Source organism: Sciurus carolinensis, chromosome 2 (genome assembly GCF_902686445.1).
Source record: "Sciurus carolinensis chromosome 2, mSciCar1.2, whole genome shotgun sequence".
In the NCBI taxonomy this organism is placed as follows: Eukaryota; Metazoa; Chordata; class Mammalia; order Rodentia; family Sciuridae; genus Sciurus; species Sciurus carolinensis.
The window spans coordinates 198,036,650-198,052,697 of NC_062214.1; the positions used below are offsets into that span (position 1 = coordinate 198,036,650).

The 16,048-nt window shown below is 57.0% G+C and overlaps 1 protein-coding gene across 1 annotated transcript; it reads right to left on the reverse strand.

The window, feature by feature from the left end:
• Positions 1 to 11,304: 11,304 nt before the first annotated feature.
• Positions 11,305 to 14,678, reverse strand: Ckb (creatine kinase B). Its single transcript, XM_047539791.1, has 8 exons — positions 14,527 to 14,678; positions 14,046 to 14,253; positions 13,697 to 13,851; positions 13,485 to 13,617; positions 12,986 to 13,157; positions 12,162 to 12,285; positions 11,781 to 11,970; positions 11,305 to 11,694 (listed from the first exon to the last, which is right to left on the reverse strand). The coding sequence occupies exons 2-8, from the start codon at positions 14,236 to 14,238 to the stop codon at positions 11,516 to 11,518; spliced, it is 1,146 nt and encodes a 381-aa protein (XP_047395747.1). The 5' UTR covers positions 14,239 to 14,253; positions 14,527 to 14,678; the 3' UTR covers positions 11,305 to 11,515.
• Between the last annotated feature and the right edge of the window lie 1,370 nt (positions 14,679 to 16,048).

Below are 16,048 nucleotides of genomic sequence, written 5' to 3' on the forward strand. Positions count from 1 at the left end.
AAACTATAATTGCCAAGGAGGAAAATACTGAATTACTGCTAAGAGTTAACCTTAAAACTAGTTGATAATTAATACAGGTTTACAGTTCATGCCTGTGGTTTTGTGTTTGTTGTTTGTGTTTTTGTTTTTTTTTTTGTTTTTTTTTTTTTTTTAGTGCAAAAGGTTTAAATTTATAGTTGTGAACATTGCTTGTGTGTGTTTTTCTAAGTAGATTCACAAGATGATTAAAAATTCACTTTTTCTCAGTAAAATCTTGCTCTGTCTCCGAATGCTGTATTTAAGACTTAGACTAAGGCAGCCCCTAAAAGCACTTTTCTTGCCTCCATCACCAAGTTGGATAAAAGCAAAGGAACAGGTTTGCAGGCTCGGGGCCACCGTGTCCTCAGTGTGGATCCTGGCATTGAGTCTCTTTTTCTCCCCAGTCCTCCTGGTGCGCTGAGGAGGGAGGGGCATCAGAGGTGGTGGGCAGCTCAGGCCTAGGCACCTCTGGGTTGATTGTTGTGAAGTGTATGATGTTCCTCTCTCCTTCTTTGTGAATAACACACGAGCAGACCTACAGCTTTTTACATCAACTACATGGTTATGGAGAGGAGGTAATGAACTTGTCACTTAGTTTGATGCTTTAAATTGTCACATTGATCAGGGTGCTGTTTCAGATCCTGGGATTGTCGTTACCAGGAGTATGAAAGTCTGGGTGACCCTTCGGTCACAGGTCTTGTCTGCCCTGGCCAAGGCACGTCAGTGAACAGAAAACAGACCCCTGTTGAGCTGCAACATACATTCTAGCAGCTGGTCAACCAACAAGAAGTAATGAGTTGCCTAGTGTGAAACAGAAATGCCAGGATGGACACCATAGCACAGGTCAGGTTCTTGAGGGCGTAGCGTTCAGGCCGACTTGGGTGGGTACAGGGCTTCTTGAACAGCAGCTTATCCAGGAGGAGGCAAGAGCACTGCAGAACCCGATAGCAAGAACCCTCCTGGGGCAGAGCAGAGATGTGGGGACAGGATCAGGACGTCACTGGGCTTTGTGTACCATTGTAGATGCCTTTGCGTGGGAGCTTCTGGGGATCCAACAAGAGTGGCACACCTTCGGTAATGAAGGACTGCTCCAGAGCTATGTTTGGAATTCATCGTAAGGGAGGCAAGGAGGAGCCAGGAAAGCCCTGCGGAGGTTGTTGGCAGTAACACGGGCGGGAGGTCATGCTGGTCCAGGCAAGCATGGGCCCGCTGCAGATGCACGCTGGGTCCTGGGTATGCTTTGAAATAAGAGACAACTGCATTTCCCTCGGATTGGATCTGAAGTCAGTGAGGGAGAAGCAGGCTAGTGCCAGTGTGGGTTTTGATCTGAGCAGCTAGAAGAAGGGTGCTGCTGTGAATTTAAGGGGGAAGTTGATGGGGGACCCTGGAGGGAGGGAGGAACCTCAGCGCAGCAGGGCAAGTGTGTGATGCAACCAGGAACTCCCAGGGCTTCTGCAGGCCGATGGGGAGAAGAGGCTGGGCCGGCCGACCACTTGCCCATGACCTAGCAGTGAAGAGTGTCACTCACCTCTCCAGAACTGTCTGACCTGCTTAATGGAGAATGCTAACCCCCTCCCCAGTGAAGTTCAGCAACAGCTCAGCACTCTGAGCTAAGGACTGTCCACCACCATGGCCTGGTGGGTGTTTGTATCCCGCTGACTGTCCAGGCACAATGGGCCTCTTTTGGAGGTCCACATGCAGTCTGCGCCCCTTGGAATCCTTTTTGGCCCCTGTCCTTTCTCTGAGCAGGCAGCCACAAATCACTTCCTCAGGGCAGAGGCTTCTGAGCTGCTCTGAAACCCACCGCTGTGGGGTAGGCCCCCTGAGACTTGTGCGTAGCCACCCTGCAGACACTTGGAGAAATGGGCTCCTTTGGAATGGTTTTCCACCTTAGCATTCATAGGGCGAGTGGAACACTGGAAGTCAAACTTGAAGGAAGTGAGTTCACCACATGCCCTGGCGCAGTGGCCACTCCTATGTGCACACAGATGTTCCCATCCTTTGGGTTGCTTGTCATTGTGGCTGCATTTCAGTGTGTTGCTGCTCACATGAGGAATCCTCAGCTGTCTGTAGCTTGAAGTCTGTTACCAATTGGTGTTAGTGTGATTTTAATTAAGGGCAACATGGGTCATTAACAGCCTTCACCTTCAGCATCACTAAGGATCCCAGGCCTGCCTTTAGATTCCACACGAGAATATGGCATTTTATTCTGCAGACAATTTTGAAAGAGAATATTCTTTTTTTTATTTTTTTAGTTGTAGATGGACACAATATCTATTATGTGGTGCTGAGGATCGAACCCAGTGCCTCACACGACCACAGTGACTCCACCACTGAGCCACTACCCCAGCCCCAAAAGAGAATAATCTTGAATAAATTGAAAACCATTTGAGACTCAGACAATGCCACATTTCTTTGTCGACCTCTGCCCTGGAATCTCAGCGGCAAGGTAAGGTACCTTGGAGCCATACTCCTGGTTCTGTTGACCCAGCAAGCAGATCGCTGTCCTGATCCTGAGAATAGTGCTGTGTCCAGTGAATGCTGACTTCCTCTCCAGGTGGGGTGAGCCAGAGGAACCAAAACTTCCCTGCAAGGGGGTGACGTGGGGCTCTAGGGCCGCCTCCTCTTACCACTACAGTGAAGATGGCAGAACCCTGAAGCAAACCTGACGGCCCGCCATGTGTCTAGAAGCTCAGACAGTGTGGGTAGCAGCGTGAGTCTCCATGGGGTGTGCATGAACAAGTGACCATGGCTGTGGAAGCCACCCTGGGCTGATCCTGCCTCGTGAGTGGCCACACAGCGACCCTTGGTGCAACCCCGAGGAGGAACAGAGCTGGGAAAAGGGTGCTTCCAAAGCTCGTGGCTGGTCCATCTGTGGGGAGCCATCCTTATTTAGCAGAATCAGACAAGGTTGAGCCATGGGACACAGGTGGGGCTTCTAGGAACTGGCTACCATGGAGGACTGCTGGGAAGTACATGGTGCTGTGTAGGAGTGGTTGCCTGTCTGGTTCTGTGACAGTTCCCCTGAGAAAATGATTCCCCCAACTCCACCCCATCCAGTTCATCACAGAAGAAGCCCTTCCCAGTCTTGGCCCCTTTACCTGTGTGTCTATAAATAAAGGAGAGTTGGGCTACTCCTTGTTAGAGTCCAGAACTGGTATGGCCAGACGCGTCACGCCCTCTCTCATTTAAAAAGAGTATTGGCTCTTGTGTGTTTATTGATTAAATAAGTTTATGAGTGATTGATTGATAACCAACATCGTCCTCCGTCAGTTAACCCTTTTCTTATCCACGTGGACGTGCTGAGGGACCCCCACATCCATCTCGAGAGGAGGGCTTGCCGCAGGGAGTTGAGACTGCTCTTGCCGTTTTCTGAGTGTCCTGTCTGTGCAGTTGTTGATTTTACAGTTTGACAAGTCAGACTCCTTTAGATTGGTGGGCCGGCTGGTAAGCGGGGGAAATTGTTGCTCTTCCAGGGAGTGTGCAAAGGACTGCTGGGAGGCGGCAGGTGCTCAGGGCGGTGAGGAACAGAAGGGACAGCAGAGTGGATGCTGCACAGGGGCCTCTGTGAATTCAAAGCAGGAAGGTGTTCGCTCTTGTCAGGAGGCGAGCCCCACCCGGTACAGGCACCTTGCCTCTCCAAGACCTCAGCTGCTGTCCCTGGGTCTGGGTGGCAGAAGGCCACAGAAGGTGGTTCCATTCTGCAGCAGGGCTGTGTCTCGTGCTTCACCCAGAGACCAGTGCCCTGCCGAAGTGAATGGAGATAAGTCCCCTGGGTTCAGTCCAGGTACCGCAAAAGCAAGGTGAATCAGAATGGCCTAGGGATTGGCGGGGTATATGCCATGGGCCTTGGCAGCCTGGTTTCCTGATGCCCATTTGATGACCTACTGGTGGCAGTAACCCCCTAGGTACACCTCTACAAGCCAGGATGACATTAGTTGGGCAGTCCACCAGGCAGGTGGCATGTGCCACACAGGGCTCCTGACAGATGGTAGTGTGCTCCCACAGCATCTCCCCCTGCATGGGTGCTGAGACAGGGACCCACGCCAACCCTCTTCCCTCCTGGCCCAGCCAAGGCAGGGAAGTCTCATGGCTTTCAGGGGAGAACTGCCATAAAGGAGCCTTGGTGAGGAGTATCCCTGTGTCTGTGGACAGTCCTGGTGTCTGAGCCCACTTACAGGCCTGTGCTGCTCTCCCTGCCTTCCCGACTGCCCTCCCCACCGCCATGGTAACGGAAGTCCTGTGAAGCAGGATCCTCAGCCCTTCTGTATCCAAGTACCTAGAATTGTGCCGTGGCCCGTAGTGCAAAATGAGCAACTGTGTTTGCAGAAATGGTCATGAGGCCCAGGAGGTGTCTAGAGAGCACAGGACAGCTTTGGTGACTGGCAATCAGCTGTCCCTGCCACCAACAGGCAGCAGCTGTGGGGCATCAGTTCTGGCTTCTGGCCCAGCCGCCGTCTTACCAGCCCTTTCTGTCTGACAACAGGCTGAGACCCCAATGCCAGGATGGGAGCTAAGCAGGGTCCATCCAGCTGTCAGTACCACTGATGCCCCACACTTGTTCCGCTGAGGTCAGGCACACCCCACCCAAGTCCCAGCGGTGACTGCTGTGGATGTAGAGTAGGGATGACATTTGCCATCAGCAGTGCCTCAAGTGTATTAAAACACAGAGGGTTAGTAATGTGGCATTTGGATTTCAGCCCAAGAACAGAACAGAACAGCTGGCCACGTCAGCACCAACAGGCTGCCATCTCCACGGTGGCCTTTCTTCTGAGTGATCCCTCAGGTGAACCAAGATGGGGTCAGCAATAGTGGGGAGCCTGCATGAGCCTCCCGCCATGCAGAAAGCTGGTCTTGAGGTGCACCTGGTGGTGTGGACACGCAGGCTGTCTTCATGGGCACTGCCTGACTGGATGCTTTGTCCACCGACTGGCTGGCTTTCAGTGTGCATGTGGCCAGGCTGGTGGCTGCAGACCCTCGAGTTCCTGCTTTCCCAGCAACCCTGGTGCAGGGAAATATCTTCTTACCCAGTCGGTGGAAAAAGCAAGGACTTCATGGGGGTGTCACTGAGAGGACCAGTGAACCACACTGAGACTTCTTGAAAAGGAAGGTCACATGATCCTTGACCAGGGCATGAGAAACCCGTGCCTTTTGCAACTTCCTGTTCTTTATATCCCATCCTCTTAACCCACCCTGGGAGTTATTTAAGTCAGTCTTCCAGACCCCACCCCCAAGCAGAAGGGAAGTCTCCAGCTGCCCCTCTTAGCTTCTGTGGTCCTCTGTGGCACCTGGGAAGTTGGGCTGCTTCTGCATTTTCCTGAAGCACAATGCTCCCTGAACCACCCTGGGGGGGTCTTCTGATCTTGGGTCCTTTAACTGGTCAAGGTTCAAGTATTTGAAGACTAAAATTGTACTCCTCGGGCCGGGGTTGTGGCTCAGTGGTAGAGCACTTGCCTAGCACATGTGAGGGATTGGGTTCGATTTTCAGCACCACATATAATTAAATAAAGAAAATAAAGGTCCATCGATGACTAAAAAAAATATTTTTTTAAAAATGTGCTCCTGGAGGCCAGGGTGGGGCTCAGTGGGGAATCCTGTGCCCCACACTCACTAGGCTCTGTGTTTGATCCCAGGATCCAAAACAAGTTGTTCATTCCCTCCCTGAAATTTTGTTCCTCCAAGCTAACTGCTACTCTGGAGGGCCTGTGATGGGTTTAGAAGTACAAAAATAAACAGGACGCAAAACCCTTGTTGTTGAGAAGCCCAGTTGCCCAGGGCAGAGGAACTCAGGGCTGCAGGGGGCTGTGGGGGAGTCCTGCTGGGTGGGAGACAGATGTGTAGTGGAAGGGGCAGGAGCAGCAGGTGGAGAGGCAGTTCCAAGGGCCTGTCTCGTGTCCCACATGGGCTGTGTGCACAGCGACTCGATGAGTTCCCAGGCATGTTCCAGACAGTGCCCTTCTGTTGGGGCTTCAGTCCCCAGTACCTCACCAGGAAGTGACCCGACACCCTGGGAGCAGGGCCATGGCACTGCCAGACCAGAAGAGACCCTGCAGCATAGGTCCTGGGTCCTACCTGTGCCATGCACCTTCTGGGAGCAGGAGCTGCAGGGGCTGACCTGGGCGCCCCTCCTCAGGGGAGCTGCCTGCAGGCCTGGACTGTGTGAGCACACTCTCCCACAGCCGAGTTCTGGTGGGAATGAGCTGGAAGCAGCAGATGCAGTCATGCCCTTGACACAGCACCCCGTCCTGGGTAGGGGGCCTACCCATTCTCGACTGCTGTGCACTCCAGGCTCCCTCACCCTGCTCCCCTCCCTCCTCGGGGCCAGGCCTCAGCCCCCACCCACTGGCCACTCCTCTGCTGCCCATGGCCCTGCGGTCCTGGAGGACCCACTCAGCCTGACAGTGCTAGGAGTTCCTGCGACCCAGCATGGCCATGCTGCACATCCTTTTGCTCCGACAGTGTGTGGAGGGTGTGTCTTGCAGGCTGCATCTCCTAGTCTTTAATAAATTGAACTGAACACTGAGACTTTGGTGAAAAAGTAAAGTTATGCATTTAGTCTTCGACTAGTCCAGGAGAACAAAGGCAGGCAGTTAGTGCCTGGCTCCTCTCTCTCTGTCTCCTGCTCCTCCGAGATGGATGCATGTTGCTGTGACTGGCGCAGTAGCATAGGTGGTCCCTGTCAAGGCAGAGTCAGCATTTTTAGATCGTTTGGCCTTTCTTCTGAAGGATCATACATCTGAGCCATTCAGTGCTTGGGGCAGTTGATGGGTCACAAGTCTGAACAAAACTAGACTTCACTTTTGTTGGTTTTCATGGTGCTAGGGATGGGACCCAGGACCTTGCACATGCTAGGCAAGTGCTTTCCCCCTGAACTACACCCCCCAGCCCTTTTTATTTTTCTATTTTGAGACAGAGTCTCGCTATGTCGCCCATTCTGACCTGAACTTGTGATGGCGCCTCAGCCTCCACACCCAGCCTCCCTTTCATTCTAATGCAAGGGGTGGGTTTGGCTGCACTGCGAATTGTGTTTCCTGGACTAACCTTGGCAGTGCTGACACCGGCCACCTGCACCAGTGAGGGTGCAACTCTGTATGGTGGGGCAGGGCAGCAAAGGAGGACCTGACCCGCCCACATGAGGTCAGCATCCTCAGAGGAGGCTAAGCAGTGGAACAGTGTCATGAGCATGAAGAAGTGGCACTGCACACAGCTCAAGGACAGCGGATGAGGGCAAGGAGGTCTGGGGCCTCCAGACTTTCCTGCTGGGCTTTCTGGGCAGATTGTGGGAGGCAGAGAGTAGACACGAGTCCTGCCCAGTTTAGACACAAGGCCAAGGAGACCAGGCCTGGTGCCGCTCCCTTGGCCTGACCTTGGGGAGCCATCAGTCATCAGTCATCCAAGCCCTCCCGGGAGGGGCTGAGCTGGGGGTGGGACTGCCTGGAGCCATTGAGGCCTCCTGCTTCTGGAGCCAGTCTCTGCTCCACCTACATTCCTGCAAGATTCCCCTCCCTGCCCTCTGGGGTCTGGAGCTAGGCCCCCCTCTGCAGTGGAGCTCCCAGTGGCCAAGCAGGGTCACAGCCCCCGTCCATCACCACCTCACCAGGAGTGGTGCAGGCATCCAGTGAGTTCTGCCAGGTGGCACACTGCTGTTCACAGGGTCACCTTGTCCTAATTCTCAGTGACTGCTAGAGTGTTTTTACCACCTGGCCAGGTGTTGGAAATGAGGGTGGCTGAGCACCAGGGCTTTGTGACTAATGCAGAGGGCATAGTGGCCATCAGTGCCACAGAGATTGGTCAGATGAGTAAGTTGCTGATGGTCGTACTTTTCCCCTGTCTGGTTCTTAGGGTTAAGTTTTAGGTGGAAGTCAGCACATATGAACCCGGGCAAACCACCTCCTCCATGTCTTCAGCAAGGCACAGCCACATGGCAGGGCCAGGACAGGGCAGGAGGTGCGCTGGGCCAGTCACTGTGAGCACAGCGCCAGACTTGCAAACCAGGGTGTTGGGGTCCAGGGCACAGGTGACAGCCTCCTTCTCTAAGCTGAAATGCCCTGGGCTGTGCTAGACACCCTGAAGCCTGGAGAGGACTTCCTGCCAATCCAAAGACTGTTTCCTCTACCTGTGGAAGGAATGAAGTTTGAGGGCATGTGAGTACACTGCCACCCCCTCAGGGCACTGCAGGAGACACGGTAAGTACCAGGCTGGCCCAGAAATAGAAGAGCAGATTGAGGAGCAGACCAGGCAATTGCAGCCTTCCAAGCTGCTGTTAGGAGAAGCGATCTCACCCATGAGAAGTCTGGAATGTTCTCAAAAGTCAAAGAACAGCAAAATGAGCCCAGGGCTTGGAGCCAGATGGTCTCACTGGTGACCCAGGGCTGGTCTTTTCTCCTCTCCGAGCTTCAGTTTCCCCAGCTGGGGAACAGTGAAGTCCTATGGCTGCTGCCTCAGTAGGCTCCCATGGTCTATGACATATTGCAACTGTTTTTTTAAACACCATTTTAAAATCTATTTTGAGGGCTGGGGGTGGAGCTCAGTGGCACAGCACTTGGTTAGCATGCACAGGCCTGGGTTCAATCCCCAGCACAGCAAAAAAAAAAAAAAAAAAATCTTGGCTTATGTAAGTAATACATGTTCACTGTAGAAAATTTGGAAAATGAAGTATAAAGAAGGAAATCACCTGTTACCCCACCACCCACAGCCCACAACTGTCGCGGGGTTTTTCCACATATTTTGTGTGGGACTTCAGGGCAGGAGCTGTTTTATAAGCTGCTTTCGCTGGCCTCTGTCCCAGTCTGTCACCACCTCCCTGACTTCCCCACACTGGTGCAATGTCTGCCTGGGCCCCCTGTGTGGGCGGGGTGGCCACCTTGTTGACCGAGGGTGCTGACCAGTTCTTCCCTGTTCTTGGTATCGCATCTCCTGTTATTTCTGTTGGCTGTGGTACTCAAATGTCAATGTCTACAAACATTCTGAGGGGCCCGGGTGCGGGGAGGACTTCTGGCCTGTTGTGCTCACACAGGACACCTCCGCCATAGGACCCACGTGGGGTCACTTCCAAGCCAGAATTCCTGGAGTTACCCGTGCGGGTGCTTCATTAGGCATACTTCCTGCTAGCCCAGGGTTGACTGTGATTTGCTTTTTATTTTTGGTTTTTGGCTTTTTTGGTACTGGGGTTCTAACCCAGAGGCACTTTACTACCACTAGCCACATCCCCAGCCCTTTCTTATTGTTTGATACAGGATATCACTAAATTGCTGAGTCTGGCCTGTCTCAGCCTCCCCAGTTGCTGGGATCACAGGTGTGTGCCATTGTGCCTGGCCTTGACTTGAACATACCCACTTAACCCTCCAGAACAGAGGAAAGAAGGAGGTTTCCTGGATGGCGTGAGGCTCGGCCTCCCGAGCTCCAATGCCTGGGAATGGCAGGTGGGGCTGAAGGATCCAGCTTGTGCACCTTGTGTTCCTGGGACTCTCAGCCTGACAGCACACGTCATCAAGTGCCAGGCCTGCATGACCAGGCCCCTTGGTGCCATGCCCACCTCGGGCAGGGTGGGGTCTGCACCACCCCGGTGACATTTGGGCTCTGGATGACCCTGACCAAGCCAGGGGGGAGGGGGTGCTGAGCCAGCAGGAGGGCCTTTCCCTCCCCACTGGAGTTCGGAGTCAAGGGTGTGGGGAAGGGTGGTCCCAGGTGGGAGGGCAGCGTGGACGCAGCCTCCTGTGACAGGCAGGCCAGGAAGCCTTCGCTTCACTGCTGGGACACCACTCCCTGCCCCTTCAGTCCTTCTGACAGTGCCACCCACTGTGGCTCACAGGGAGTCTGTGTGGCAGTGGCAGCAGGACAGGAGAGCCACATCCACACTGTGCCAGCTTTCCCCACTCCCTGCCCGCAGCCCCCTCCAGAGGGACTTGCTTCCTGTGCTCACCTGGCTTGGCTCTTGGGGCTGACTCTTGTCACAACCCTTCTTCCTGAGTCACCAGACTAAAGTCTACAGTGTGGCTTGGCCCAGAGCCCCCTGGCTGGGTCCAGGGCCTTCCTGGCAGAAGGGCAATCGGGAACCAGCCTGGACTCCCAGGCCAGTCAGCTGGGGGCCGAGCTTGGGGAGCTTCTGCACCAAGGGACCTGCCCCCTCCTGAGCCCAGCCACTTCAGGTGTTCTCTCGGTGAAGGGAATGCCTCTCCAGGTCTGGCCCTGAGCCCGACACAAAGCCCCTTTCCTCCCCAGCCCAGGCACCACCTGAATGGACCTCTCACCTGGACACTGGTCGTGGAGACAGGTGCCAGGATGCCCCACAACTGCCTACCAACCAACCAGCTGGTCATCCCAAGTTGCGGGTCACCATGCCCCTGTGCCCCAGGGGACGAGAGCAGGCTTAACCCACAATCTAGTGGGCAAGGAATGAGGTGGACATGGGGTTTGGGGGAGAGACCCATGCAGCTGAAGCACATGGAGTAGGGGTGCCCCAGTCCCTGCTCCCAGAGTGTGAGGAGGCCCTGGTCAGCAGGTGGCATCACAGACTAGTCACTGGAGGGGAAAGGGAACAGGAGTCCCAGCCCTGGCTGGAATCAGCAGCCTCCAAGCCCCAAACCCTGACCCAGCCCTCAGGGGGTCCCACCAGAACCACAGGCTGGGGGACCGAAAATATGGCCCAGGGAGACCTTGCCCTCGATAGTCCAATGCCCTCTTGCTCCAGTGTCCCTATTGTATTATGGGACCTGCCATGGAGGCCAGGTGGCTGGGCCCTTGCCAGGAGGGCCCTGCAGCCAAGGTGCAAGTGGAGAGCACAGAACCCAAGGGACCAGCCACTGGGAAGGAAGGGGTCAGAGGACTGAACCTGCCGGCAGGAAGGGGGCAGTCCTGCCTGAGGGTGGAGCTGGGAGGGAAGGAAGCAGGACCGAAGATTATTTAGGAAATGGAGTAGGTGTTGGGGAGGAGGAGCAGGGAGATGCCTGGATCCCTAGGCTGCCAGGAGAGGAATGGGGAGGGGACTGGAAAAGCATGGTGTTTCTGGACTCCTGCTAGGAATCGTACCTACACCCCCACCCAGGACGGGTGAGGACAGTGCCAGGCCCCACCCAAAAGCCCCCAGGCCCTTAGCTGCTCAGTCTGAGGCTCAGAGTCTTGCAGTCTCCCCCCACCCCCAAGCCAAGTGCACGGGAGGGCAAAGAGGGATCCAGGGATAGAGCAAGCACACCCAGCTCCTGTCCTGCCTTCCAGAAGATGAAGCAGAAAGGGCGACTGGGCCTCAGACCCCCACCATGGGCTTTCCAAGGAAACAAGAGGCAGCACTCGGGGACGGGGCAGGCCAAAACCCTAGTTTATTTCAGCATCAGCAACAGCTCAGCCATCACAAAAATAAACTCTACCCAGGGCGACAAAAAAGTCTCTACAGCGAGGCTAAGGGCTCAGTCGCCAGGCGGTGAACATCAGGGGTGCATGGTGGGCACTGCCCGGGCAATAAGTTAGGAAGCAGCAGGCTGGTGGTGGTATGGGCCAGGCTTCACTTCTGGGCAGGCATGAGGTCATCAATGGCCTGGCCCTGCTCCAGCCGCTGCTCCATCTCGATTAGCAGCTTCACTCCATCCACCACCATCTGTACCAGCTCCACCTCCGAAAAGCCCAGGCGGTCTGCGTTGGAGACATCAAAAACCCCACCCACGGCAGCCGTGTCCACACCACCTGGGGATAGGGAGAGGACAGCCAGGTCAGCAAGGTGGAAGAAGTCTGCCCAGGTGGGAGGGCTGCCTGTGTCACCTGCCCCGCACCTGTGCCCCGCTTCTGAAGCCGCAGCCGCTTGAGAACCTCTGAGAACTTCTCGTGCTTGCCCAGGTGAGGCAGCTTGATGTGCACACCTGCCCGCAGCCCTGTGCCCAGGTTGGAGGGGCAGGTGAGAATGTAGCCCAGGTGAGGGTTCCACATGAACTCGTAGTTCTTGGATTTGAAGAGAGTTTCAATCTGGAGGTGGAGAAGGAAAGAGGCATACGAGGGGAGGTCTGGCAGAAAGCCCCAAGGGACCAGTGTGAGTGGGCAGGCTGGAACCCTGGGATACCTGGGCTCTCCGGGGGGCACCCACATCCCAGCCTGCCTCCTCCCTGGCACCAAGCCCCCAGGATGCAGGCCCAGGGTGGGGGGCAGCTAGGCCTGACCTGGGTGAGGCCGGTGCAGAAGCGAGTGAACACCTCCTTCATGTTGCCCCCCTTCTGCATAGAGATGACCCTCAGGTGGTCCTCCTCATTGATCCACACCAGGAAAGTCTTATTGTCATTGTGCCTAGGGGAGGACACAGTCAGGCCAAGGCTAGTGGTCTCGCGACACAACCAGAAAAACATTCCAGGAATCCTCAGACCCAAAGAACCTCAAAGTCCTTAGGTGCCCTTTCTAACTAAGCCCTGGAATACTGGCTGCCCAGACCGCAAGCCCCATCAACACTAGAGGAAGGCAGAGCCGCAGGACACCCCTGCCTGTCACCCCAACCTGTCAGTCAAGTGCTTATCCCTACTTATGAGCACAATTCCCCACCTAGAAAGCAAGGGGCAGGACAGCCAGGACAGCCCGCCAGGGGTAAGCCAGATCCACCCAGCCACCGGCCCAGCGCAGACAGCGGGGTAGGAGCCCTGCCTGGACTCGTGAGGAGGCTGTGAGGAGGCTTCTGCGTCACCAGCACCTGGCAGAATCCCGGCGGGGGAGGGGGTGAGAAAGAAGAAAACAAGAAGCTCTGGCTCCCGAGAGGGTGGAGGAGAGACGCCAGTGAGACCTGAGACCCGTTCCCACCCTAAAATCTCGGGAGACTGAGGCCTCTAGCAGCCTGGGGCCTTCACACACCTGCGCAGCCAAGGTCACCTGCACGCAGGGCTGGGGCGGCACCGACCGACCAGAAGCACCGCCCCACCCTCTTCCTCCTTGGCGCGGAGGGCCCCACCCTGCGAGGGGGAGGGGAGGGGATCTGCGGGAGGAGGAGCGGGGCACGCACCAGATGCCACGGGCGTCGGGCCAGTCGCGGGCCATGCCCGAGGCCAGCAGCAGGGGCGACACCGGCTTGTCGAAGAGGAAGTGGTCGTCGATGAGTTGCTGCTGCTCCGCCTCGGTCATGCTCTTGAGCGCATAGTACCTGCCCGCCAGGTCGCCGTCCAGGCTCGACAGGGCTGCAGAAGGGCCGGACTAGGATACCCGCTGGTTTGGGGGCCCCCAGCCCCGTGCCACACGCCCCTCCTCCGTCTTCGTCGCCAGCCCCTGGGGGGCGCCAGAGCCCCCGCCCGCCAGGTCCACGCAGAGCGGGCAGCGAGCGGTCTCTGGCGGTGACCCAGGGCCAGAACCCGCCCTCTCTGGGCCCCAGGCCGCTGCGGGCGCTGGTCTGGGCCTTGGTCCCTAGGTCTCTTGGGGAAACTGGACCCGGGAGCGCGCTGATAAGAGCGCAGCAGCTCCGGTGGCTGGTAAACAAGCCACCCGCGCACAGGCCCCCCGACCCCTACCTTCCACCGCGAGCTTCTCGATGGCCCGGCGCTCCCCGCGGCTGCAGTGCGGGGGAAGGCAGAAGCCGCGGATGCTGCGGCCTGTGCGCACCCGCGAGCTCAGCACGTAGTTGGGGTCCAGGTCATCGCCGCCCTGGGGACGCGGCAGAGTGGGACCAGAGTGAGCGCCGGGAGACCCTCCCCGGGCCGCCCGGGCCCCGGCCTCCCCGCACCTGCAGGTTGTCCGGGTTTAGGTCCGTCTTGTGTTCATCACTGGGCTGGTAGCCGCCGTGCCGGTCCTCGATGATGGGGTCGAAAAGTGCCTTGAACACGTCGTACGACTCCTCGTCGCCCGCCACGCAGCCCACGGTCATGATGTACGGGTGGCCTGGGGGAGGGGGGCGGGGGACAGTGACGTCACCGCCAGGCTGGAGCAGGCTGTTGAGGACCCTGCGGCTGCGCGCGAGACGGGGGCGCGGGGACCCCGGCGCGGGCTCGGTAGGGGAAGGGCGGAGGGACCTGACCACAAGGGGGGTTCTTGGGGGCATCAGGAAGCCTGACCCCCAGAAGCGATGCGCGTACCCGGGTTGTCCACGCCAGTCTGGATGACGTCGTCCAGCGTGAAGCCGCTTGGTGTACTCTTGGCGCGCAGCTCTGCGTACAGCTCGGGGGTCAGCACTTTGGCCATGTGGTTGTTATGGACGCTCAGGTCGGGGTACTCATCCTCGGCAGGGAAGCGCAGCTTCAGCGCGTTGTGGCCATTGGAGAAGGGCATGACGGCGGCGGCGGGCTACGGGGAAGCTCGGGGTCAGCGGGGCCCAGTGCACCCGACCTCTGGGGTCATGCAGACCCTCTCACGGCCCCGCGGTGCTCCGAGGACGCAGCCAAGGTCAGAGGGGTCTGCGGCGCGCGCCTGGGGGGCCCGCACAGCCCAGGACCCCGCTGGTCCAGTGCGCGCTCCAGGCGGCGCGCCCCTCGCGTGACGCCGCGGCCCCACGCCTCTCGGTGTAGCGCCCCCGTCCCGCACCCGACGCGGCCGCCCCCAGCCCTCGGGCCCGCTCACCGGGCGTCCAGGCGGGGCGGGGGCGCTCAGTCAGCCAGCAGCTCCGGGCGCGGCGCAGGCGAACAGTGGCCGCTCCGCGCTCCCGGAGCTCTTAAGGGGCGCGTTGCGAGCCGCCCATTGGCCGCTATTTATAGCCCATTCATTCCATTGGCCAGCGCTTCGGGGTGGTGCCGCCGCTTTGTCCGCCGCGGGGTAGCCCCCAGAAGTCCCCAAGCCGCCCACCACAGATCCGAGTCGAGGGGACCCAGCGCGGTCCGACTATCCAGTCAAGAGCCTGCCCAGGACCCTGAAATTGGAACCACAGGCCCTTGGACATTCTTGAAACACACCCCACCCCCGAAACACAGTGCCTCTGGGTGGGAAACTGAGGCTGGAAAGCCACCGGGCACTTGAGGACGCTCTGGCTCATGCTTACCCCGGTTCCTGCCTTCCATTGTCGGGCCAGTCCCCTAGTTGGCGGCGGCCAGGGGCCCAGCGAGAGAGTCCAAGGTCCTGCAGCAGTTCCTCCACCCCAACCCAAACTGGCCGTACCGAGCTGGCCCAGAGCCTCTGACCTTCCTCAAGGTGCCCGCAGGCATCTCCTGGGTGTTCTTGGTGCAGAGGCAGGCGCAGTCTGGCTGTGACCCAGCTGGGCTGCACCCGCGATGCCCTGACCTTGGGCGTGCCTCCGGGCTCCCAGGAAATTGAGCGCAGACCCTTGGGCCATGCCCTTCTCGATAGATAACAGGACACTATGTCTTGAGATGATGCTGGTGAGTTTCCAGAACCAAACCCCCTCTTCACAGGGGGGTAGGTTCCCACAACCTCGGCCTCTAAAGGCAGCCCTGGGACACTAGGCAAAGATGGGGGGAAATGGTAATCAATAAACATGTGACATTAAAAAATTATCTCACTAATCAGACTCACGCAAATTAAAACCGAGATGACTGTATCTTCCCCTACCCCACACACTCAGGTTGGCAAGAATTTAGAAGACTGACCTGTACAGCAGCGAGTTGGAATGCATGGAGACAGGCATTCACACCCTGCCTGCAGCTGAGTTGCTACATCCTTTTTAGAAAGTAATTTGGCAGTAACTGTTAAAATTAAAAAATGTTCAAACTCCATGACCCAGCAATCCCACTTCTAGGAATCCAGCCTATAGAAAGAACAATGTCCATTCTCTCTGCAAATAGACCAAGAGATGTGTAGTAGAAAAACCAGACAAATCCAGGAAGGAACAATCATTTACTGATTACTGGGGGTCTGACCATGAATAGAAGCTATCTCCCTGGTGTGGAACATCATGCAGCCGTTTAAAAGAGAGAAGGAAGCTACTGGTTAACTTCATCCACAGCGTCTCGTGTGGGTGAACAAAGCAAGGAGGAGGAAACCTTCATCCCTGCTTATATTCTGCCAAATCCCTCCAGCCATTATACAGGGTGCTCCTGCCAGGTGCCAGGAGCTAGGGACATGGAGGCGATCAAGAAGGGAAAGAACCCCAGTCCTGCTGCTGGAGGGAGTCACCATGAGCAAGTGGTCA